Raw genomic sequence first — 25,124 nt, forward strand, 5'->3', positions numbered from 1 at the left:
CAGTGGTCATGTTGGAGGCCCCAAACGATGCGAAGGAACGGCAAAGGGGCTTCCTGGCTCTGTGGAGCAACAGGAGTCTTGGGGAAGAAAACATCCGCCCGCCCATCAGGCCTTCGTGTAGGCAGGGCCGGCCCAAACTTGAGGCAAGGTGAGGTGGCCACTTCAGGTGGCAAGATAGCAAGGACAGAAGATAGAATCATAGAATCATAGAGTTGGAAGAGACCACAAGGGCCATCCAGTCCAACTCCCTGCCAAGCAGGAAACACCATCAAAGCATTCTTGACATATGGCTGTCAAGCCTCTGCTTAAAGACCTCCAAAGAAGGAGACTCCACCACACTCCTTGGTAGCAAATTCCACTGCCGAACAGCTCTTACTGTCAGGAAGTTCTTCCTCATGTTGAGGTGGAATCTTCTTTCTTGAAGTTTGAATCCATTGCTCCGTGTCCGCTTCTCTGGAGCAGCAGAAAACAATCTTTCTCCCTCCTCCATATGACATCCTTTCATATATTTGAACATGGCTATCATATCACCCCTTAACCTTCTCTTCTCCAGGCTAAACATACCCAGCTCCCTAAGCCAGTGGTTCCCAACAGGTGGTCCGTGGACCCCCAGGGGTCCGCGAGCTATGCCAGAGGGGTCCGCAAGATGCTATTAGAATAAAAAATATATTAAATATATTTCGTATGATAACAGATTTTTTGTTTTGGCCGATTCCTGCATGAGCAGAGTCTAGCGCAAAACTAGAATTAGATGAGGCAGTAGTTCTGCTGTATGCCGTTAGGTGGCGCTTTACAAACACTACTGTTTTGCAAAGAGGCAGCGCGCGCATTCTACTAACGCTCACCTCCCCAAGATGCTTTGCGCACGTCGGCTTCATTTGTGCGCTACTGCGCAGGTACCCTGTCTTCTCCAGTCCCCTCCCTCCTCCCTGGACTCTTATAAAAAGACTCTTAATTTGGCTCTCACTTTTTAATTTTAGGATTAGGAATTAATGGGGGTCCTTGTCACAATAGCGGCTCAATTAGGGGTCCTCGAGAAAATTTTGTTGGGAACCCCTGCCCTAAGCCATTCCTCATAAGGCATCGTTTCCAGGCCTTTGACCATTTTGGTTGCCCTCTTCTGGACACGTTCCAGCTTGTCAGTATCCTTCTTGAACTGTGGTGCCCAGAACTGGACACAGGACTCCAGGTGAGGTCTGACCAGAGCAGAATACAGTGGTACTATTACTTCCCTAGATCTAGATGCTATACTCTTTATGCAGCCCAGAATTGCATTGGCCTTTGAGCTGCTGCATCACACTGTTGACTCATGTCAAGTTTTTGGTCTACCAAGACTCCTAGATCCTTTTCACATGTACTGCTCTCAAGCCAGGTGTCACCCATCCTGTATTTGTGCCTTTCATTTTTTTTTTGCCCAAGTGTAGTACCTTACATTTCTCCTTGTTAAAATTCATCTTGTTTGCTTTGGCCCAGTTGTCTAATCTGTTAAGGTCATTTTGAAGTGTGATCCTGTCCTCTGGGGTATTACCCACCCCTCCCAATTTGGTGCCGTCTGCAAACTTGCTCAGGATGCCCTCAAGCCCATCATCCAAGTCGTTGATAAAGATGTTGAATAAGACTGGGCCCAAGACAGAACCCTGTGGTTCTTCCCACTAGTCACTACTCTCCAGGATAAGGAGGAGCCATTGATGAGCACCTTGTTCCTGAGCTAGCTCTTCACCCACCCCTTATTCCCTGGTGGGGAGGAGGGGATCTTTTTGTCTTAGAGGAGGGGAGCTCTCCTGCCCCCCCCCCGCCCCACAAGATGAAACAGTCAGCTCTAGCCTGGCCGCAGCCCTCCTTATCCTGCCTTCATCTCCACTCAGCCCACACAGGAAGCAGTAGTGACAGAGGGCAGGAAGAGTGAGGTCATTGGCCTTGGGACAAAGATATACCACTCTATTTTGCCTTGGTCAGACCACACCTGGAGTCCTGTGTCCAGTTCCAGTGTCCACAATTTGAAAAGGATATCGGCAGGCAGCAAAAAAGGTTAATGCTCTTCTAGGCTGCATCAACAGACGTCATAAGACCACTCTATTTTGCCTTGGTCAGAGCATACCTGGGGGTCCTTCATCCAGTTTTGGCACACTAATACTGTGTCCAGGTCTGACACCAGAGTTTAAAAAGGATATTGAGTCACATGGGCTGTCACATGGAAGACGGAGTAAGCTTGCTTTCTGCGTTAAATAGGTTTTCACAGAGAAAATGCCAGTGCAAAAAAGCCAGCCAGCAAGCAAAACACTCAGGCATGGCACTTTAAAGTGCAGGCATGTATCTAGACAGTGCGGGACAAAAGGTAAGTGTGGATGAGACCACACACTCACATACATGCACCTCTGAAACTAGTTCAGAGATGGGGAGAGGGAATATCTACCTCAGGAACAATGGGGGAAAGAAAGATCAACATTGGAACCTGCTGTTCCAGTGGATCCCTAAACAGGCAGCCCTCAGCCAATAACGTGAGATGAGCGCCGCAACCCCAGAGTCGGTCATGACTGGACCTAATGGTCAGGGGTCCCTTTAGTTTAGGCCAGTGATGGCAAACCTATGACACGCGTGTCAGACGTGACACGCAGAGCCCTCACTGCTGGCACGCACCCCATTGGCCCATTCACGCTGCTGTTGTCCCCCCCCCATTTGTTCTCCCGCTCCTCCTCTGCTACAGCTTGTCTCCTGTTAAAACCAGTTGTCTCCGCTGTTAAAGGATCCTTTTGTTGTTGTTGTTGTTGCTGGTAGCCAGAGATTGGTTTTTAACCCTTTCTGTGCTGTTTTTTCTGGTGCTTTGGCAGACGATGATTGGGTGTAACAGCATTCATTGTTTAACCTGTTCTGTGCTGGGGGTTTTTGGCGCTTTGGCAGACTACCGGTATGTCGGTGCTGCGTGTTAGTTCCAGCGAAGGTATGATTCGACATTTATTTCTGTTCTCTTTCTCCCCCCAAAAGCGCAGCAGCTTTGGAGCACCCCCCCAAAAAAGCAAAGCAACTTTTGCACCCCTCCAAAACTTTGGTCAGCAGCTCCCCCCAAAAAGCTCAACAACTCTGGGCACTTTGTGATAAATAAGGGTTTTTTTGTTTGGTTTGGTTTGGTTAAATTATTAGTTTTTGGTTTATTAAATACAGTTATATATTACAATTATACATTTTTGTTATTTAAACTATAAATACCGCGAAATTATGGTTTTTTCCTCGAAGTGACACACCACCCGAGTTATGCTCAGTTTTTTGGTGAATTTTGACATACCAAGCTCAAAAGGTTGCCCATCACTGGTTTAGGCTGGCTGCAAATAATAGGTGCAGGTCCTAATTCCTGCCACTGGAGGGCAGCAGCAAGTTAGTGAAAGGAGCCCCACATCTGACAAAGAAGCACAAAATCTGATAAGGATCCCTGTCAACTAACCTCTTCGGGTGTGCATTTCTCAAGCCCCCCCCCCCCCAAGGAGCACCATCAGCACCTGCAGGTCTTATAATGGAATCACAGTTAGAAGGGACCCCCAAGGATCATCTAGTCCAACCCCCTGCAAGGCAGGAATCTCCACTCAAACATCCATGACAAATAGTAATTCAACCTCTGATTTAAAAACTCCAAGGAAGGAGAGTCCATAACTTTAACAAGGGAGGAAGAGGAGAAGGATGACAGAATGTGAGACCAAAGGGAGCCCCACGAAGCTCTCACCTCCGGACGATCATTTTGAGGGTGCGGTAGGAGCCCTTGATGAGGATGAGGGCCTCCTGCCGAGAACCATACAAGGGCGTCCCGTTGATGTTCACCAGCTCGTCCCCAGGACACATATTCTGTGACAAGGATGCCTTCCCGCCATCCTCTACCTGTAAAGAGACATGGCTGTAAGCATGGATCTGTGGAGCGATCCAGGATTGAAAACTTCAAAGCCAAATTGAGAGTATCTGGGTCAAAATTAAGGGAGAGAAAAATAACAGTGATTTCATTGTGGGAATTTACTATAGATCCCCAAGCCAAACTGAGGACACAGATAATGCCTTCCTGGAACAGATGGCCAAGCATTCAAAAGGAAGTGAGATAGCCGTAATGGGAGATTTCAACTATCCTGATATTTGTTGGATGTCAAACTCAGCCAAGAGCATAAGGTCGAACAGATTCCTCACTGGCCTTGCAGACAATTTCATTGTCCAGAAAGTGGGAGAAGCAACAAGAGGATCAGCCATTTTAGATCTGGTCCTAACCAATAGTGATGACCTGGTTAGTGGGGTAGAAGTGGCAGGATCATTAGGTGGGAGTGACCATGCTCTTCTGAAGTTTATTATAAAGCAGAAAGGAGCAACCAAGCATAGTAAGACTCAAATCCTAGACCAGGGGGCCCCAAACTAAGGCCCGGGGGCCGGATGTGGCCCAATCGCCTTCTAAATCCGGCCCACGGACGGTCCGGGAATCAGCATGTTTTTACATGAGTAGAATGTGTCCTTTTATTTAAAATGCATCTCTGTGTTATTTGTGGGGCCTGCCTGGTGTTTTTACATGAGTAGAATGTGTCCTTTTATTTAAACTGCATCTCTGGATTATTTGTGGGGCATAGGAATTCGTTCATATTTTTTTTCCAAAATATAATCCGGCCCCCCACAAGGTCTGAGGGACGGTGGACCGGCCCCCTGCTGAAAAAGTTTGCCGACCCCTGTCCTAGACTTTAAGAAAGCCGACTTCAGAAAACTTAGGGAAACGCTGGGTGAGATCCCATGGACAGAAATACTAAAAGGGAAGGGAGTTCATGATGGTTGGGAGTTTGTTAAAAGGGAGATATTAAAAGCACAACTTCAGGCAATACCAATGAGACGGAAACATGGGAGGTGCCTAAAGAAGCCAGGGTGGCTATCTAAAGAACTTTTAACTGAGTTAAGATTTAAAAGGGATACGTACAAAAAATGGAAAAAGGGGGAAATCACCAGAGAGGAATTCAAACACCAGAGAGGAATTCAAAAATATAGCCAGCACGTGTAGAGACAAAGTCAGAAAAGCTAAAGCACAGAATGAACTCAGGCTTGCTAGAGAGGTTAAAAGCAACAAAAAGGGCTTTTATGGGTATCTCCGTAGCAAAAGGAAGAACAAGGAAACAGTGGGGTTGTGGCGGAATAGTGCCTGATGATGATTCCGGTTCAACATGGATTAACCTATCACTCCCATGATAGGCAGGTGTTCCCTGGGAGGCGGAGCTAGAAGGCATTCTAAATGGAGGGGGAATAACCCTTGAAAGGCAGTTGGGGGTTGGCAGTGGGGAGTGGAGAGTTAGACAGGGAGCAGGGGGTTAGGTTTGGGTGGATGGGAAGGGCAGGTTTGGGTGGATGGGAAGAAAGGATATAACGGTTATTATCAAGATGCAGAAGATGTATTAACAAGTCTATATTATATGAAAAGAAGATATGCACTTTTAAGAACCAGAGAAATCCATGTTTTCAAGTTAAATAATAAAGTTAAATGTGCCTAAACGTTCGTGGACTCGGGCAGTGTCTCAGTACCTGAATTTTAGTGTCCTAAATTTTCCAACATTCAGTTTCTTTGGATGTCGAAAACCATCCCAAGGAAAAGAAAATGCAAGAAAGCAAAATGGCTGTCCAACGAGGCCTTACAAATAGTGGGGGAGAGGAGGCAAGCAAAATGCAAGGGAGATAGGGAAAGATACAGGAAACTGAATGCAGATTTCAAAAAAACAGCAAGGAGAGACAAGAGGGTCTTCTTAAATGAGCAATGCAAAGAAATAGAGGAAAACAAGAGAATGGGGAAAACCAGAGATCTGTTCAAGAAAATTGGAGATATGAAAGGAACATTTCGTACAAAGATTACCATAATAAAGGACAAAAGTGGTAGGGACCTAACAAGCAGAAGACATCAAGAAGAGGTGGCAGGAATACACAGAGGAATTATACCAGAAAGATATGGAGGTCTCGTACACCCCAGGTAGTGTGGTTGCTGACCTTGAGCCAGACATCTTGGAGAGTGAAGTCAAATGGGCCTTAGAAAGCACTGCTAATAACAAGGCCAGTGGAAGTGATGATATTCCAGCTGAACTATTTAAAATTTAAAAAGATGCTGCTGTCAAGGTGCTACACTCAATATGCCAGCAAGTTTGGAAAACTCAGCAATGGCCAGAGGATTGGAGAAGATCAGTCTACATCCCAATCCCAAAGAAGGGCAGTGCCAAAGAATGCTCCAACTACCGCACAATTGCGCTCATTTCACACGCTAGCTAGGTTATGCTTAAAATTCTACAAGGCAGGCTTAGGCAGTAGGTGGACCGAGAACTCCCAGAAGTGCAAACTGGATTTCGAAAGGGCAGAGGAACCAGAGACCAAATAGCAAACATGCGCTGGATTATGGAGAAAGCTAGAGAGTTCCAGAAAAACGTCTACTTCTGCTTCATTGACTATGCAAAAGCCTTTGACTGTGTCGACCACAGCAAACTATGGCAAGTTCTTAAAGAAATGGGAGTGCCTGATCACCTCATCTGTCTCCTGAGAAATCTCTATGTGGGACAAGAAGCTACAGTTAGAACTGGATATGGAACAACTGATTGGTTCAAAATTGGGAAAGGAGTACGACAAGGTTGTATATTGTCTCCCTGCTTATTTAACTTATATGCAGAATTCATCATGCGAAAGGCTGGACTAGATGAATCCCAAGCCGGAATTAAGATTGCCGGAAGAAATATCAACAACCTCAGATATGCAGATGACACAACCTTGATGGCAGAAAGCGAGGAGGAATTAAAGAACCTTTTAATGAGGGTGAAAGAGGAGAGCGCAAAATATGGTCTGAAGCTCAACATCAAAAAAACCAAGATCATGGCCACTGGTCCCATCACCTCCTGGCAAATAGAAGGGGAAGAAATGGAGGCAGTGAGAGATTTGACTTTCTTGGGCTCCTTGATCACTGCAGATGGTGACAGCAGTCACGAAATTAAAAGACGCCTGCTTCTTGGGAGAAAAGCAATGACAAACCTAGACAGCATCTTAAAACAGTGGTTCCCAACAGGTGGTCCGGGGACCCCCAGGGGTCCGCGAGCTATGCCAGAGGGGTCCTCAAGATGCTATTAGATGCCAAGCCTCTGGCCCGCCGGAACCGGCGGAACTGCCGCCGCCGGTGCGCGGGCGCCAAGCGAGCCCGGTGGATCAACCGGGGAGCCGCTGAAGGCCCCCTGGCGGGGCTTCCGGGTTCAGCGCCAGCGCCGATCGGCGGGGTTTCGTCTCGTCTCCGAGACGGCCCGTCTCTGCTAGGAGTGGGGAGGGCAGCGAGAGCGACGCTGCGCCCCTTAGAACCTCGGGAAGGGCGTCCCGGGGGCAATTTGCTCGGCACAGACCCAATCCGGACTCCCCAACTCTTCGGTTAGCTCTAATAAGAGCTCCGGAGCGAGGAGGGTAGAAGTCGCGGGGGCCATTTTGAGCGGCAACGTTATTCTAGCAGGGAGAAGCTTCAAGCCGAAGGCGGAGAGCGCTGGATTCTTCCGAAAATAAAACGATTGGAAAAGACTGTAAGTAACCTCACGATTTGGATTATAAAACAATTTGGATCTGGGAGAGAGGGGAGAAAAGAGGAAGCCACCACCCCCCCCCACGGCAACAAAGAGACAGTAAATAGAAACCCGAAGCCATAAACAGAAGATTTGTAATTCAAAAGGATCCCTCAAAGGCATCAAAGAGAATCTCCCCTTTGATGCAGGGTGAAAAGGGGAGAGAGACTGTGGTTTATGACTGCCCTGCAGCAAGAGGTAAAGGCTAAGAAAAACCTCTTTCCCTCAGGAGCCGGCAGCCCAGACAACCCAGTGAGTTGATCAGGATTTATAAGTCAATTTTTATTTCACTTTGTATTTCTGGACTTTGTGGAATTTCTTTTTTGGTTTAAGTGCTTGTGAAATGTGAGTTCGAACTTTATTGTTAACAAGACTTGAAGAATGCAGCCAGCTTGTTAAAATGGAGTCGAGAAAATAAACTGTGATCATATTCCACCCCACGTGACAAGTTTTGACCTTGGCAGGATTGAATTATGTCAACAAAAAAGTGTTCCCCTGAGTTCCAGCGGTCTGTTTTGACCTTAATGTGGGAAACAAGAATAGAGCTATGTCAAGAGGAGACACGACGGCAAGAGTTACAGCAAAAATTTCAGACGGTGATGGCGGAATATGATTTTTTAGGAGATGAAGCTTTTGACACTGAAAAAGATGAATGTGAGAATGACAATGATGGTGACTGTGATTTGGAAGGAAAAGATGAAGATGAGGACTGTGATGATTCAACACAAAATGAAGCACACCACGAAAAAAATGATGACTCTACTCTACAAAAAGTTGGATGGAGTGCCCTGCTTTTGAGGGGGGCACGATTGGTATTATTGGAACTCCAGAACGCCCACAGGGAAGAAGGAAAAAATATGCAGAGAAGAGAAGAAATCCAGGGGTCTTGTATGGTGGCCTGGATGGCAAAAGACTGTAAACAGGGGGTGGGGTGAAGGGAAAGTGATGTTGTGATTATAAGGATGGATTAACAGGTTTATAACTGGTCTGCTGATTTTGGAATTTGCTGGATTGGGGGGGTGGAGCCGGTAATCGGGGATGTAAGGATAAATTGAGAATAGTTATAGTTTTAAAAGTGAATGGATTTTGGAAAATGTGAAAATATGGAGGCTTATAGAGGGAGAAAAAATTAGGCACGGGAAGAGAAAATGGGAGTTTGATTTTTCAGTGATTTGAATACTAGATGAAAATGTTAACAATTGATTTATAAGTTGTATAAGATACAAAGGTGTATTTTTATAAAGTAAGAAACTGTTGCAGATGATAAAAAAGGGATGAAAACCGGGGAAGGGGGGGGGAGGGGAAGCCCACAAAATATGGTTTTACAACTATGAATGCAAGAAAAATTTTTCTGTTTTGTATTGTTTTTTTGTTTTTTTTCGCCCTTTCTTTTTTCCCTTTTTTCCTATTTCTATTTTTCTCTTTTTTTGGTATGACAATAGATGGTTGGATGGATGTTCTCCTGCGTACTGCCCTGGTTTGCTGGAGCTCCCTGGTGGCAGGGGGGGGCTTTGGGGTCAGGGGGGGGAGGAGGACAGAAATCCAAGCATAAAATGGACCATCTCTGACTGTTCACATACATGGGATACTTCTGTGGCAGGGGAGGACCCATGTGGGTGGGTAGGAAGGAGGTGGAAAAGGGGCTTAAGTATGTACCGTTTTTTTGTTTTTTTGTATTTTGTAAAATTAATAAAAAGTATGTTCATTAAAAAAAAAAATGAAGGCCCCCTGGCGACCCCACTGGACCGAGGCTGAGTGCTCCCGGCCGGAGACTCGGCGGAACCCCTGGGCCTAGAGGCCCGAAACCACCTTCCAGGCCGCGGACCCCGCGGCGACCGCGTGGGCGTCGGAAACGTCTGGCGGAGCAAGCGAGGAGCCGCTGAGGTACCCCGCAGGCCCGCCGGGCCGAAGCCGAGAGCGCCCGGCCAACGGCCGAGCGGAGCTCCGTGGCCCGAGACCTCCCACCACGCAACGATCCTGGGGGGGCCTGCCTCGCGACTGCAGTCGCCATCACCCCTAGCTGCCCAAGAGGGGGAAGGAGCCCCCCCATTGAAGGCCCCCGATCCCGCAGCTCCTGCGCGCCACACGGGGAGCCTCGTGGGGACCCGAAGAACAAAGGCCACACCGAACCTGCTGCCGCTGGCGCTGCTACCGCCGCAAATACAGCTACCCCCAGAGGAGGAAAAAAGAAGAGGGGACGACAGGGAAGAGAGGGCCGCACCACCACCCTCAACCCAGGTGAAAGGGTAGAAACCTCCCCCCCTCCAGAGGGAAACCCCCCGACCCCCAGACGGCCATCACACTGCCTCCACCACAACCACCACAACCACCACCACACCAACGCCCCCCCCCAGAAGGATAAAGTAAAGAGGAAAACAACTGAAAAATAAATAAAACCACTTTTTAATTTTAGGATTAGGAATTAATGGGGGTCCTTGTCACAATAGCGGCTCGATGAGGGGTCCTCGAGAAAATTTTGTTGGGAACCCCTGTCTTAAAAAGCAGAGACATCACCTTGCCTACAAAGGTCCGTATAGTTAAAGCTATGGTTTTCCCAGTAGTGATGTATGGAAGTGAGAGCTGGACCATCAAGAAGGCTGATCGCCAAAGAATTGATGCTTTTGAATTATGGTGCTGGAGGAGACCCTTGAGAGTCCCATGGACTGCAAGAAGATCAAACCTATCCATTCTGAAGGAAACCAGCCCCGAGTGCTCACTGGAAGGACAGATCCTGAAGCTGAGGCTCCAATACTTTGGCCACCTCCTGAGAAGAGAAGACTCCCTGGAAAAGACCCTGATATTGGGAAAGATGGAGGGCACTAGGAGAAGGGGACGACAGAGGACGAGATGGTTGGACAGTGTTCTCGAGGCTACCAACATGAGTCTGACCAAACTGTGGGATGCAGTGGAAGACAGGAGTGCCTGGCGTGCTCTGGTCCATGGGGTCACAAAGAGTCGGACATGACTAAATGACTAAAGAACAACAAAAACATATCTCCTCAGTCTCCTCTTTCTTTCAGGCTAAACATACCTGTCAGGGGATTGTTGCGGCTACTCTCGAGTAAGGACGCTCCAGTCCGCTCTGTCTCCAAGAGCTTTATTGTGCATATTATTTACAGTGCAGAGACATCAGAAAACATGACTGCCTAGTGTGATTCAGAATCCGCCAATGGCCCTTGTCTGTGTCACAGTCCGGTCGGCGGGCGTCAGGACCAGAGGCAAGACGGTGGTGAAGAAGCAGGGTCGAAGGCAGAGGCGAAGGTCCACAGGGCACGAAGCAGGGTGAAGGCAAAGCGAGGGTCCAGGAACAAGAAGCAAGGCGAAGGTCCACGGGGCAAGAGCAAGGCGAAGGCGAAGCAAGGGTCCAAGGAGCAAGGTGAAGGATCCAGGAGCAAGAAGCAAGGCAAAGGTCCAAGGGTCGAGGAGCAAGGCGACGACGAGGCAGGGGTCCAAGAAGCACGGCAGGAACAAGGCAAGGGTCCAAGGAGCAGGAGGCCAGATGCAACCAGGCAGGGATAGCGTTGCTGTGGCAAAGAGCTGAAGGGAAATGCTGGGCTTTTATCCCTCCCAGCTCCTGCCACCAGGTGCAGTGAGATCTCAAGTGGCCTCACCTGGGTGACTACTCCTTGCCTCTCCAGCACAAGCTGAGGACTTCACCTGTGTGGCCACGCCTTGCTTCTCCAGCACAAGTTGAGGCATGCCCCAGTCCTGCAAAGCACTACAGGCCCCAGAGCCTGACTCCTGCCCATACTCCTGACAGTCTGCTCTTGTGCCAGCATAATAGTCTAGGAACCCCAAAACCCCGCCCCTTGCCCTACGTCTGGGTGCATGACCCAAAGTGGGCGCTGGAAGGCGTTGTGTGCCTTCTCCCGTCCTTTGGCTGGAGTGTTGCAGAGGCTCAGACACCTCGCTGCGCTGTCCTTCCTCCTCTGGCCAGCTGGGTCGGTGCCGAGGCTCTGACACATCTTGGAGCCCCCTCTCCACTCCGCTCCATTCCTCATTCCCTCCTCCTGACCCGCTGCTAGCGCTGTCGCCGGGCGAAATGCCTGGGGGAGGGTTCCTGTAGGGAGTCCCCCTGACAATACCCAACTGTTTCTGAAAAATAAGTCATGTCAGGCTAATCTGATCTCATTTTTTGACAGAATTACAAGCCTGGTAGATGAAGGGAATGCTGCGGATATAACCTATCTTGATTTCAGCAAGGCCTTTGACAAGGTGCCCCATGATATTCTTGTAAAGAAGCTGGTAAAATGCGGGCTAGACAATGCTCCCATTCAGTGGATTTGTAACTGGCTGACTGACCGAACCCAAAGGGTGCTCATCAATGGCTCCTCCTCATCCTGGAGAGTAGAGACTAGTGGGGTGCCACAGGGTTCTGTCTTGGGCCCAGTCTTATTCAACATCTTTATCAATGACTTGGATGATGGGCTTGAGGGCATCCTGAGCAAGTTTGCAGACGACACCAAATTGGGAGGGGTGGCTAATACCCCAGAGGACAGGATCACACTTCAAAATGACCTTAATAGATTAGACAACTGGGCCAAAGCAAACAAGATGAATTTTAACAAGGAGAAATGTAAGGTACTACACTTGGGCAAAAAAAATATGAAAGGCACAAATACAGGATGGGGGACACCAGGCTTGCCAGTAGTACACATGAAAAGGATCTAGGGGGTCTTTGTGGACCAAATGCTTAACGTGAGTCAAAATTGTGATGCAGCAGCAACAGAAGCTATTGCTATTCTTGTGTCCAGAACAAGGGAAGTTGCAGTATTCCTGCCTAATTATTCCCACTGGGGAGCTGATTCAAAGGTGCAAGCCTGCCAGGAGCGAGCTAGCAGTAAATCACACTGGGCAAGTTGGAATTAACTCTTTACTGGCAAAAACAAGATCTGCACAGGAGTGCCAGGCCTAGTGAGCACAGCAACTCATCTCTGACAAGTCTTGCCTCCATGAAGCAGTTGCTGAGACTGAAGGTCCCCACCTCCTCAAAGTTGCTTAAGTCCCCTCCTTTCCAGGGTTTCCCCCAAGCAATCTGAAACTCTGTCTGCGTGAAGCTGACTTCTCCACCCTCTTCATGCCTTTCCTGGCTCTGGGAGACCGGGGGGGGGGGGCTTGTCACAGCAGGAGGAGAAAACACTCGGGACTCTTCACCAGTCTGACTAACCCAGTGATGGGCAACCTTTTGAGCTTGGTGTGTCAAAATTCGCCAAAAAACTGAGCATAACTTGGGTGGTGTGTCACTTCGAGAAAAAAATCCATAATTTCACGATATTTATAGTTTAAATAACAAAAATGTATAATTGTAATATATAACTGTATTTAATAAACCCAAAACTAATAATTTAACCAAACCAAACCAAAAAACCCTTATTTATCACAAAGTGCCCAGAGTTGTTGAGCTTTTTGGGGGGAGCTGCTGACCAAAGTTTTGGAGGTTTTTTGGGGGTGCAAAGGTTGCTTTGCTTTTGGGGGGGATGCCCCAAAGCTGCTGCGCTTTTGGGGGGGAAAGAGAACGGAAATAAATGACGAATAATACCTTCGCTGGAACTAACACTCAGCACCGACATAGTCTGCCAAAGCACAAAAAAACCCAGCACAGAACGGGTTAAAAAACCAATCTGGCTACCAGCAACAACAACAACAACAAAGGATCCGGGTTTTAACAGCGGAGACAAGCTCTTGCGGAGACAAGCTGTAGGGGGAGCGGGAGAACAAATGGGGGGAGGAAACAACAACAACAGCGCGAATGGGCCGATGGGGTGCGTGCCAGCAGTGAGGGCTCTGCGTGTCACGTCTGACACGCGTGTCATAGGTTCGCCATCACTGCACCAAACCATGGGCGTAGGCAGGGGGGCAGGAGGGGGCAATTGCCCCCCCTAGAAGCAGGGGCGCTGGCCAGTCTGCCCCACTGCCCGCCCGGTGCCGTCTCCCTTCTCCCTGGCTGGATGTGGGACGGGCGGAGGGAAAGCCCCAGAGCCGCGCAAAGCGTTTGGCTGGCTTTCCCTCCGCCCGCCCCACAGCCAGCAAGGGAGAAGGGAGACGTCCCTTCTAGCCGGCTGGCTGTGGGGCGGGCGGAGGGAACGCCAGGCAAACGCTTTGCGCCGCTCTGGGGCTTTCCCTCCACCTGCCCCGGCGATTGCAGAGGGGGAGGAGGGGATCGGAGCAGCCCGATTTCGGGCTGATCCTGGCTCCCCCTCGCCCCTGCCGATCGCGGAGGGGGAGGAGGGAGTCGGAGCAGCCCGATTTCAGGCTGATCCTGGCGCCCCCTCGCCCCTGCCGATCGAGGAGGGGGAGAAGGGAAAGCTGGCAAGGGAGAAGGGTGCTTTCTTTGCCCCGCTGTGGCCCCTCCCCCCGCCCCTTGGCCCCGCCCCTTGGCCCCTCCCTGATTTGGTCCCTCCCTGCACCACCAACCCCTTGGCTCTGAGCCTTCCTCCCTTGGGGTTCCCCAGCTGGTTCCCTGCACCATTCCTCTTCGTCCAACCAGTCCATGATAAAGCCTAGCTCGGATCCAGCCTCCTGGGCACTTGCCACAGGGGCTGGTCAGGAGATTCACACACACCAAACTGGGGCAGCTTCCTCAAAGGGCTCACTGCACAAGGAACAAGCCCTTCCCTTTAGCCCAAGCACTTGCATGACGAGCCACACAAACCTCAGAAATGAGGCTGGGGCAAATTCCAGCTGCAAAATTGTTTCACCAGGCAGAATTAGAAGGGTTCTAGAGAGAGAGAGAGAACGCGCCCCCCCCCATTGTTCTCCCACTTCCTTTAATCAGTGATTTGAGTACAGGTTTTGAGGACTCGAAGTAGCAAGGCAACTAGGGCCGGCCCACCCATGAGGCCATGTGACGCAACTGGCTTGGGTGGCAAGATCCACAGAGGCAGGGGGTCCCAATGTCAGATCTTCGCTCACCCCTCTTCGGTGGCGGGGAGGAAAGGGCACCATTTTGGGGTTTGCCTCAGGTGGTAAAATGCATTAGGCTGGCCCTGAGAGCAACAACAAGCAACAGGTCACGATCCTTGCAGATGTCTGCTTAGACCTTTCCTCAAGCAGTGCAGACAGCAGCAGCATCTACACCCATGCAGACGGCAGCAGGGCTCCAAACCCTTCTGTTTGCAGCAGGATTGGTGCAAAGCATTCATACAGTGTTGCCCCTCTTTCATAGAATCATAGAATCATAGAGTTGGAAGAGACCACAAGGGCCATCCAGTCCAACCCCCTGCCAAGCAGGAAACACCATCAAAGCATTCTTGACATATGCCTGTCAAGCCTCCGCTTAAAGACCTCCAAAGAAGGAGACTCCACCACATTCCTTGGTAGCAAATTCCACTGCCCAACAGCTCTTACTGTCAGGAAGTTCTTCCTAATGTTTAGGTGGAATCTTCTTTCTCTTTGCTAAGTTCCCCACAGCCACAGAGTACCCTTCATTCCTAAAAACAGGCCCCCGCCAACAAGCCCTGCAGCAGTCCCATCTTACAGCCAGGGAGAGCGACACACCCATCGACCCCCACGAGCATGACCCCACCATTTGCACTTCAGGAACTGAAAAACGAAGTGCTCACCTGGACTTTGACCCCTTCCCTCCGCTTGCCTCCCCCCTTCCACTCACCCTCAAAGCCCCAGCAAGGGAGCAGGATGCCAATGGGTGCGGCAGAGAGGAGTCCTGGGGAAGGTTGGCCGGCTGCGGAACTAAGAGAGGCCCCCATAGCCAGCCTGTCCTCCTGCCATGGTGCACTCTCTCACCTCGGGACCAAAGACCCCCCCCCCCAAACCAGGCAGCTCTGCCCAGGAGAAGCTCCAGGGCCAAGCTGGGACAGAGGGGCTGGGCTGGGCCGGGCTGCCCTTCCCTGCCAGAGTCACATGAGCCCGAGAGCAACTGCAGGGAGGTTCCCCCAGCTGTTTCCCTGGATGAGACAAGGGCCCTTTGTGCTGCTCAAATGCCAGCAGGGTGGTCCAGAACCCACAGAGCCCTTGCACAGCCGCCGGCAAAGGGCTCTGTCCATGCCAAGGCCACGCATGGCAGCCTGCACCAGGGATAAAAGTGGAGGGGGTGGGTGGCAGGCTGCAGGCACGCAGCAGTGGCGGGGGGGGCTCCCCCAAACAAAGCACAGAGCCCACTGCCCTTTGTGCTAGCGGTTCAGTTGCCAACATGCAGGTTTGAGGAGATGGTCTAGTCCACTGCAGGGGTGGAGGCACTTTGAGGAAAGAAGTGGCAAGCTCCTCTTAGGAGTTTCCACCTGCGGGGAGGAGGGGGCTGCCCTGTGCTCCCAGGCTGGGGTCTCCCTCCAGCAATAAGGCGAACACGATGGCCGTTGAAAGCAGCCTTGGAATCGCTGGGAATCACAAGTGGGGAGGGGTCTGCTGTGGAGCTCAGGACCTCCTTGTGGCATTCCGAGAAGAGGCACCTGGCTAGCCTCTGTGAGAACAGGATGCCGGTTAAGACTGATCCAGCTCCACAGATGAGCCTTTGGGCGTGATAAGGCTACAGGGCTGCTCCTCTCAATACCTGTTCTCTGTAGAGAGGGCCACTACCCAAGGCAAGCGTTTCTCTTTCTCCTTGACAGAAGCACAGTGCAGTGGGCAAGTCACGGGAGAGAATCATAGAATCATAGAGTTGGAAGAGACCACAAGGGCCATCCAGTCCAACCCCCTGCCAAGCAGGAAACACCATCAAAGCATTCTTGACATATGGCTGTGAAGCCTCTGCTTAAAGACCTCCAAAGAAGGAGACACAGTACTCCAGGTGAGGTCTGACCAGAGCAGAATACAGTGGTACTATTACTTCCCTAGATCTCGATGCTGAGGCAGACCGCCACCCCCCCACCCCCCAAGGAGCACTTCACAGAAAGGAGAGGCCTCTTCACATCCAGCTCCACCCCCCTGGCTTCTTTCCTTGGGGACCAATCCAGCCATGGGGCATGCAGGGCATTCCACTTGGAGAAGCAGCCTCTGGGAGACCAAAGCCACCAGAACTGGTGAGGTCTGACCAGAGCAGAATACAGTGGTACTATTACTTCCCTTGATCTAGATGCTATACTCCTATTGATGCAGCCCAGAATTGCATTGGCTTTTTTAGCTGCTGCATCACACTGTTGACTCATGTCAAGTTTGTGGTCTACCAAGACTCCTAGATCCTTTTCACATGTACTGCTCTCAAGCCAGGTGTCACCCATCCTGTATTTGTGCCTTTCATTTTTTTCTGCCCAAGTGTAGTACCTTAATTATGCACACAACCAGGAGTAACCAGCTGCACAAATATAAGATGAGGGGCACTTGGCTTGCCAGCAGGACATGTAAAAAGGACCTAGCACAAGTCAACAATATGATGCAGCAGCAAAAAACAAAACAAAAAGCCAATGCAATTCTAGGTTGCATCAACAGAACTCAAGGGAAGCCATAGTCCCGCTCTATTCTGCCCTGGTCAGACCACACAGAGGAGGGCGACCAAGATGATCAAGGGTCTGGAAACCAAGCTTTATGAGGAACAGTTGAAGGAGCTGGGTGTGTTTAGCCTGGAAAACAGGAGACTGGGAGGAGATATGATAACCACCCTCAAATATCTTAAGGACTGTCACATGGAGGAGGGAGCAATCATCTTTCCTCCCACTCTGGAGGGGAGGACCCAGTGTTAGAAATTCATCAGGTACCAAGTGTGTTTTGTGACTGGTGTGGGTCCAATTGCGAGCAGGTGGAGAATTCTGGATGCCAGGTTTGTGACTGACATCTCCACCTGGCTGCTCCCTCCAGCTTTCTTAAGCAGGTAAACGGAAGAGCTTATTTGTTGCATTCTGTCACAGTGGCCTGGGTGGGCTACTTCAGAGTAACGACTCCACACAGCTCTGCATTTTATCTTTTTATTGGTGCTGCGTATTTACAGTGCTAAAGGCAGTGCTATTTACAGAGACACATCTTATCCGCTTGAGTCAGAACCTCCGAATGGCGTTTGGCGCGTCTTTCTCCAACATAACAACTTGGGGAGACCCAGCCTCTTCCCCCGACGCTTCCTGCGCAATTCCGGAGTTGGGGGGATCGGTCTACCCCCCTTGCTTCCCCCTTCCTGTCCCACCTGGGACGATGGCTCCGCTACCTTGCCTGAGCCTCGGACACCACTTCCTGCTTCCCCACTTGAGTCGGAACTCTCCCTGCTTTCCCCCGTGTTCGGGGATGGGCTGGACCTCAAGATGGGAGGGACTTCGCGATATCCCTTGTCCCTCACACATTCACATCCCAACTTTTTCTCCAAGGAGGAGCCAAACCCATGGCTTCAAGTTACAAGAAATGAGACTCCACCTTTCCACATCAGGAAGAACTTTCTGAGAGTAAGAGCACTGTGACAGCGGAAAATATTCACTCAGGAGGTTGTGGACTGTCCTTCCTTGAAGGTTTTAAGCAGAGTTTGGATGGCCCTCTGTCCTGGATGCTTGAGCTGAGTTTCCTGCCTTGCAGGGGGTTGAAACCGATGAGCCTTGGGGTCCCTTCCAACTCTAAGATTCTATTATTCTGTTGTTGTTTAGTTGTTTAGTCGTGTCCGACTCTTCGTGACCCCATGGACCATAGCACGCCAGGCACTCCTGTCTTGCACTGCCTCCCGCAGTTTGGTCAAACTCATGTTCGTAGCTTCGAGAACACTGTCCAACCATCTTGTCCTCTGTCGTCCCCTTCTCCTAGTGCCCTCAATCTTTCCCAACATCAGGGTCTTTTCCAAGGATTCTTCTCTTCTCATGAGGTGGCCAAAGTATTGGAGCCTCAGCTTCACAATCTGTCCTTCCAGGGAGCACTCAGGGCTGATTTCCTTAAGAATGGATAGGTTTGATCTTCTTGCGGTCCATGGGACTCTCAAGAGTCTCCTCCAGCACCATAATTCAAAAGCATCAATTCTTTGGCGATCAGCCTTCTTGATGGTCCAGCTCTCACTTCCATACATCACTACTGGGAAAACCATAGCTTGAACTATACGGACCTTTGTCGGCAAGGTGATGTCTCTGCTTTTTAAGATGCTGTCTAGGTTTGTCATTGCTTTTCTCCCAAGAAGCAGGCGTCTTTTAATTTTGTAAAGTTATCTGAGTTATTCAAGCCCCTTGATCCAAGGCATTGATCCATGAAGGGGATCCATGAAACTCCATGGACAAAGACAACAGGCATATAAAAGTTATGATGCTGGAAGATGAGCCCCTCAGGTCGGAAGGCGTCCAACATGCTACTGAGGAAGAGCGGAGGACAAGTACAAGTAGATTCAGAGCTGATGAAGCGGCTGGGCCAAAGCCGAAAGGACGCTCAGTTGCGGATATGCCTGGAAGCGAAAGGAAAGTCCGATGCTGTAAAGAAAAATATTGCATAGGAACCTGGAATGTAAGAACCATGAATGGAGGTAAGCTGGATGTGGTCAGAAATGAGATGACAAGAATAAATATCGACATCCTGGGCATCAGTGAACTAAAATGGAAGGGAATGGGCGAATTCAGTTCGGGTGACTATCATATCTACTACTGTGGGCAAGAATCCCGTAGAAGAAATGGAGTGGCCCTCATAGTCAACAAAAGAGTGGCAAAAGCTGTAATGGGATGCAATCTCAAAAATGACAGAATGATCTCGATACGAATCCAAGGCAGACCTTTTAACATCACAGTAATCCAAGTTTATGCACCAACTACCGGTGCTGAAGAAAGTGAAATTGACCAATTCTATGAAGACCTACAACACCTTCTAGAAATGACACCAAAGAAGGATGTTCTTCTCATTACAGGGGATTGGAATGCTAAAGTAGGGAATCAAGAGATAAAAGGAACAACTGGCAAGTTTGGCCTTGGAGTTCAAAATGAAGCAGGGCAAAGGCTAATAGAGTTCTGTCAAGAGAACAAGCTGGTCATCACAAACACTCTCTTCCAACAACACAAGAGACGACTCTACACATGGATATCACCAAATGGGCAGCATCGAAATCAGATTGATTATATTCTCTGCAGCCAAAGATGGAGAAGCTCTATACAGTCAGCAAAAACAAGACCTGGAGCTGACTGTAACTCAGATCATCAGCTTCTTATAGCAAAATTCCAGCTTAAACTGAAGAAAGTAGGAAAAACCACTGGGCCAGTAAGATACAATCTGAATCAAATCCCTTATGAATACACAGTGGAAGTGAGGAACAGGTTTAAGGATTTAGATTTGGTGGACAGAGTGCCTGAAGAACTATGGATGGAGGCTCGTAACATTATACAGGAGGCAGCAACGAAAACCATTCCAAGGAAAAGGAAATGCAAGAAAGCAAAATGGCTGTCCAACGAGGCCTTACAAATAGCGGAGGAGAGGAGGCAAGCAAAATGCAAGGAAGATAGGGAAAGATACAGGAAACTGAATGCGGATTTCCAAAAAACAGCAAGGAGAGACAAGAGGGTCTTCTTAAATGAGCAATGCAAAGAAATAGAGGAAAACAATAGAATGGGGAAAACCAGAGATCTGTTCAAGAAAATTGGAGATATGAAAGGAACATTTCGTACAAAGATTACCATAATCAAGGACAAAAGTGGTAAGGACCTAACAGAAGCAGAAGACATCAAGAAGAGGTGGCAAGAATACACAGAGGAATTATACCAGAAAGATATGGAGGTCTCGTACACCCCAGATAGTGTGGTTGCTGACCTTGAGCCAGACATCTTGGAGAGTGAAGTCAAATGGGCCTTAGAAAGCACTGCCAATAACAAGGCCAGTGGAAGTGATGATATTCCAGCTGAACTATTTAAAATTTTAAAAGATGATGCTGTTAAGGTGCTACACCCAATATGCCAGCAAGTTTGGAAAACTCAGCAATGGCCAGAGGATTGGAGAAGATCAGTCTACATCCCAATTCCAAAGAAGGGCAGTGCCAAAGAATGCTCCAACTACCGCACAATTGCGCTCATTTCACACGCTAGCAAGGTTATGCTTAAAATTCTACAAGGCAGGCTTAGGCAGTATGTGGACCGAGAACTCCCAGAAGTGCAAACTGGATTTCGAAAGGGCAGAGGAACCAGAGACCAAATAGCAAACATGCGCTGGATTATGGAGAAAGCTAGAGAGTTCCAGAAAAACGTCTACTTCTGCTTCATTGACTATGCAAAAGCCTTTGACTGTGTCGACCACAGCAAACTATGGCAAGTTCTTAAAGAAATGGGAGTGCCTGATCACCTCATCTGTCTCCTGAGAAATCTCTATGTGGGACAAGAAGCTACAGTTAGAACTGGATATGGAACAACTGATTGGTTCAAAATTGGGAAAGGAGTACGACAAGGTTGTATATTGTCTCCCTGCTTATTTAACTTATATGCAGAATTCATCATGCGAAAGGCTGGACTAGATGAATCCCAAGCCGGAATTAAGATTGCCGGAAGAAATATCAACAACCTCAGATATGCAGATGACACAACCTTGATGGCAGAAAGCGAGGAGGAATTAAAGAACCTTTTAATGAGGGTGAAAGAGGAGAGCGCAAAATATGGTCTGAAGCTCAACATCAAAAAAACCAAGATCATGGCCACTGGTCCCATCACCTCCTGGCAAATAGAAGGGGAAGAAATGGAGGCAGTGAGAGATTTTACTTTCTTGGGCTCCTTGATCACTGCAGATGGTGACAGCAGTCACAAAATTAAAAGTTACAGGTAGGTAGCCGTGTTGGTCTGAGTCGAAGCAAAATAAAAAAATTCCTTCAGTAGCACCTTAAAGACCAACTAAGTTTATATTTTGGTATGAGCTTTCGTGTGCATGCACACTTCTTCAGATACACTAGAAACAGAAGTGTCAGACCCTATATATATACAGAGGGTGGTGGGGGTGGGTGGGAATGGGAGATGGGCTGATGGGAGTGGTAAACCTGTAGATGGGTGTTAATGGCTGCTGATGGCTGCAATTAGTCCTGGGCTGAGGTGCTAAAGAAAGCTTGATCATGCATAATGAGATAAGAATCCGATATCTCTATTCATCCCAGGTGCTTCCATGGTTTTAAGCTTGGTAATGATTTCCAATTCAGCAACTTCCCTTTCCAGTCTGTTCCTGAAATTTCTCTGTAATAAAACAGCTGCTTTGAGATCTTGTATAGAATGTCCTGGGAGATTGAAGTGTTCTCCTACTGGTTTTTCAGTCTTATGGTTCCTGATGTCAGATTTATGTCCATTTATCCTTTGGCGTAGGGTTTGGCCTGTTTGTCCAATATAGAGAGCTGAAGGGCACCGTTGGCATTTGATGGCATACACAATGTTAGAAGATGAGCAATTAAATAGTCCTGAGATGGTATGTTGGATGTTGTTGGGGCCAGTAATGATGTTGTCCGGGTGTATGTGGCAGCAAAGTTGGCATCTGGGTTTATTGCAGGCTCTGGTACCAGTGTCCATGTTAAGTCTGGTGGTTGTATTATTGTGGGTGAGGAGTTGTTTAAGATTGGGTGGCTGTCTGTAGGCAATGAAAGGTCTTCCTCCCAGAGCTTGAGAAAGGGAGCTGTCATTGTCCAGGAGAGGCTGTAGATCTCTGATGATGCGTTGTACTGTTTTAACTTGGGAGCTGTATGTGATGACTAGTGGTGTTCTGTTATTTTCTTTTTTGGGTCTGTCTTGCAGCAGGTTCTCCCTAGGTATCAGTCTGGCTCTGTTGATCTGTTGTTTAACTTCATCAGGTGGATATTTTAGTTCTAAAAAGGTTTGCTGTAGATCTCTTAGGTGAGATTCTCTGTCTGTAGAGTTGGAACAGATACGGTTGTAACGTAGGGCCTGGCTGTATACGATGGATTGTTTGGTATGTTTGGGATGGTAGCTAGAAGCATGTAGATATGTTTGTCGGTCAGTTGGTTTTCTGTATAAGGTGGTGTCTATACGTCCATCCGGTAGTTGGTGCATAAACTTGGATTACTGTGATGTTAAAAGGTCTGCCTTGGATTCGTATCGAGATCATTCTGTCATTTTTGAGATTGCATCCCATTACAGCTTTTGCCACTCTTTTGTTGACTATGAGGGCCACTCCATTTCTTCTACGGGATTCTTGCCCACAGTAGTAGATATGATAGTCACCCGAACTGAATTCGCCCATTCCCTTCCATTTTAGTTCACTGATGCCCAGGATGTCGATATTTATTCTTGTCATCTCATTTCTGACCACATCCAGCTTACCTCCATTCATGGTTCTTACATTCCAGGTTCCTATGCAATATTTTTCTTTACAGCATCGGACTTTCCTTTCGCTTCCAGGCATATCCGCAACTGAGCGTCCTTTCGGCTTTGGCCCAGCCGCTTCATCAGCTCTGAATCTACTTGTACTTGTCCTCCGCTCTTCCTCAGTAGCATGTTGGACGCCTTCCGACCTGAGGGGCTCATCTTCCAGCATCATAACTTTTATATGCCTGTTGTCTTTGTCCATGGAGTTTCATGGATCCCCTTCATGGATCAATGCCTTGGATCAAGGGGCTTGAATAACTCAGAAAAGCTATGAGCTATGCCATGCAGGGCCACCCAAGATGGACAGGTCATAGTGGAGAGTTTTGACTAAACGTGATCCACCTGGAGAAGGAACTGGCAAGCCACTCCAGTATCCCTGCCAAGAAAACTCTATTATTCTATGACCAGCCCATTCTCCATGAAGGCCACTGGAACCGAAAAAGAAAACACAGCACTCACAGATGTTGTACCTTCCTTTATTTGGGGAATAAATTCCATATGGGGAAGAGAGATAGGCTGTCTGTCCTTGACACTGCACCTCCTGCATGCCTGTACTCTTTCCTCAGCTCCCAGCTGGAGGTCCTCAAGAGCCCAGAAGCAGCTGCAATGGAGGAGGAGAGGAACGGGACTGCAGAAGACTCAGGGTGTGGCAGCAGAGGCTCTTTTAAGCTCTGGCCAAGCCTGCCTTATAGAATCATAGAATCCTAGAGTTGGAAGAGACCACAAGGGCCATCCAGTCCAACCCCCTGCCAAGCAGGAAACACCATCAAAGCATTCTTGACATATGGCTGTCAAGCCTCTACTTAAAGACCTCCAAAGAAGGAGACTCCACCACACTCCTTAGTAGCAAATTCCACTGCCGAACAGCTCTTTTAAATTAAATCACATCCCTGCTTTTCTGCACTTTGCTGCAAACATCAGATGTGCCCCTCCAGGAAACAGCTGCTGGCTTGCGGCTCGATGAAGCCCACAGACACCATGCTGTGGGAGGAAAGGCTGCCTCCACCTTCTCCCCACATTCTGGACCATGCTCCTTCTTGGCAGCCAGAGAGTGCCCTTGGAGGCAGCAGCACAGACTGACCCCCCTATCCAGAGGCCTTCCAGGTGTTTGGACTACAACTCCCATCCGGCCCAGCCATCACTGGCATGTGCTGATGAGCTGTGGTCCAAAACACACAGAGGGCGCCAGGTTGGGGAAGGCTGGTCTACTCTAGGATGTTGTAGGGAAGTGACAAATCAAGGTGGATGCTCAGCTCCATCCATGCTTCACGCCTCTCCCTCTGCAGCCCAATCTTAGGACTGTTTTCTGCTGCTCCAGAGAAGCGGACACGGAGCAATGGATTCAAACTTCAAGAAAGAAGATTCCACCTCAACATTAGGAAGACCACAAGGGCCATCCAGTCCAAGGGAGGGAGATGGCGGCAGCGGGCAGCAGGGCAGGCTGGCCACCAGTGGCCCTGCTTCTAGGGGGGGCAACTGCCCCCTCCTGCCCCCGCTGCCTACGCCCATGCTACAAGCTGGAACTTATTTTTTTACGCACAAACTTCGTCCAAAGTTGTTCGCTGAGCCTATGACTTTTGCAGTAGCGAATGGTTTGGAGCTTGCTCTGCTTCTAGGTGGTCAAAGGTTGCAGGTTCAATCCCCGTAAGGGACAGCTCCACATTCCTGCACTGTAGGGGGTTGGACTAGATGATCCTCAAGGTCCCTCCTAACTCTATGATTCAATGAGATATCTATGAGATTTCTGAAATAAATCCTTGCATCCAGTTGGCGCTACCTTCCAACCCTTTGCCGGGTGTGGCCCATGGAAGGCACAGAGCATGGCTCCTCTGATGTGCCACCTTTTGCCAGGGGTCTAGTACAGCGAGTGAGGCCGCCAGGGGGTGCCATGCTGATGCGCAATTAGTGGGCAGATTTTCACAACAACGATCACGCCAATCGTGAAAATCAGCCTGGTGACTTGTACCGCGAGCAAGATCCACACACGTTCCGCTGCGTGGACGTCCTATCAGATTCCCTACAGGCAGGGAGAAAAAGCGGGGGGATCTGGGCGCCCGGAAGGCGCGCCTCGCCCGGACGGCGACCCCCGAGCGGGGAAGGAGGAGCGCGGAAGGGGGCTCACCTTGGAGACGACGAGGGGCTTGCCGTGCTCCAGCCCGCCCTCGAGGGTGAAGCCCCAGGGCGCGCCGCCGGCCAGATGCACGGGCACGTGCTGGTAGGAGAGCAGCGGCAGCGGCGGTTGCTCGGGCTCCTGGCGCTGCGCGTCTCCCGACGGCCGCGCCATGGCACCATCCCGTATGGCGCCCAGGCGGACGCAGCCAGGCGTCCCTCGGCCGACGTGTCTGGCGGCTGCGAGGGCGGGCGCGGGGGCGGGCGCTCA

General features: G+C 49.5%; 1 protein-coding gene across 1 annotated transcript; it reads right to left on the reverse strand.

Annotated features, from left to right (window-relative positions):
• Positions 1-3,604: 3,604 nt before the first annotated feature.
• On the reverse strand, positions 3,605-25,056 carry LOC132591457 (protein Shroom4-like). The gene is made up of 2 exons (XM_060270083.1): positions 24,867-25,056; positions 3,605-3,864 (listed from the first exon to the last, which is right to left on the reverse strand). Exons 1-2 carry the CDS (start codon positions 25,026-25,028, stop codon positions 3,709-3,711), a joined length of 318 nt encoding a protein of 105 aa, XP_060126066.1. The 5' UTR covers positions 25,029-25,056; the 3' UTR covers positions 3,605-3,708.
• Positions 25,057-25,124: the final 68 nt, after the last annotated feature.

Source organism: Zootoca vivipara, chromosome W (assembly GCF_963506605.1).
Source record: "Zootoca vivipara chromosome W, rZooViv1.1, whole genome shotgun sequence".
NCBI lineage: Eukaryota > Metazoa > Chordata > Lepidosauria > Squamata > Lacertidae > Zootoca > Zootoca vivipara.

Coding starts and splice junctions, on each gene's coding strand:
- LOC132591457 (XM_060270083.1), bottom strand. CDS start 25,028: ATGGCGCGGCCGTCGGGAGACGCGCAGCGCCAGGAGCCCGAGCAACCG. Junction 3,865..24,866: donor AGCCCCTCGTCGTCTCCAAG/GTGAGCCCCCTT, acceptor GTCTCTTTACAG/GTAGAGGATGGCGGGAAGGC.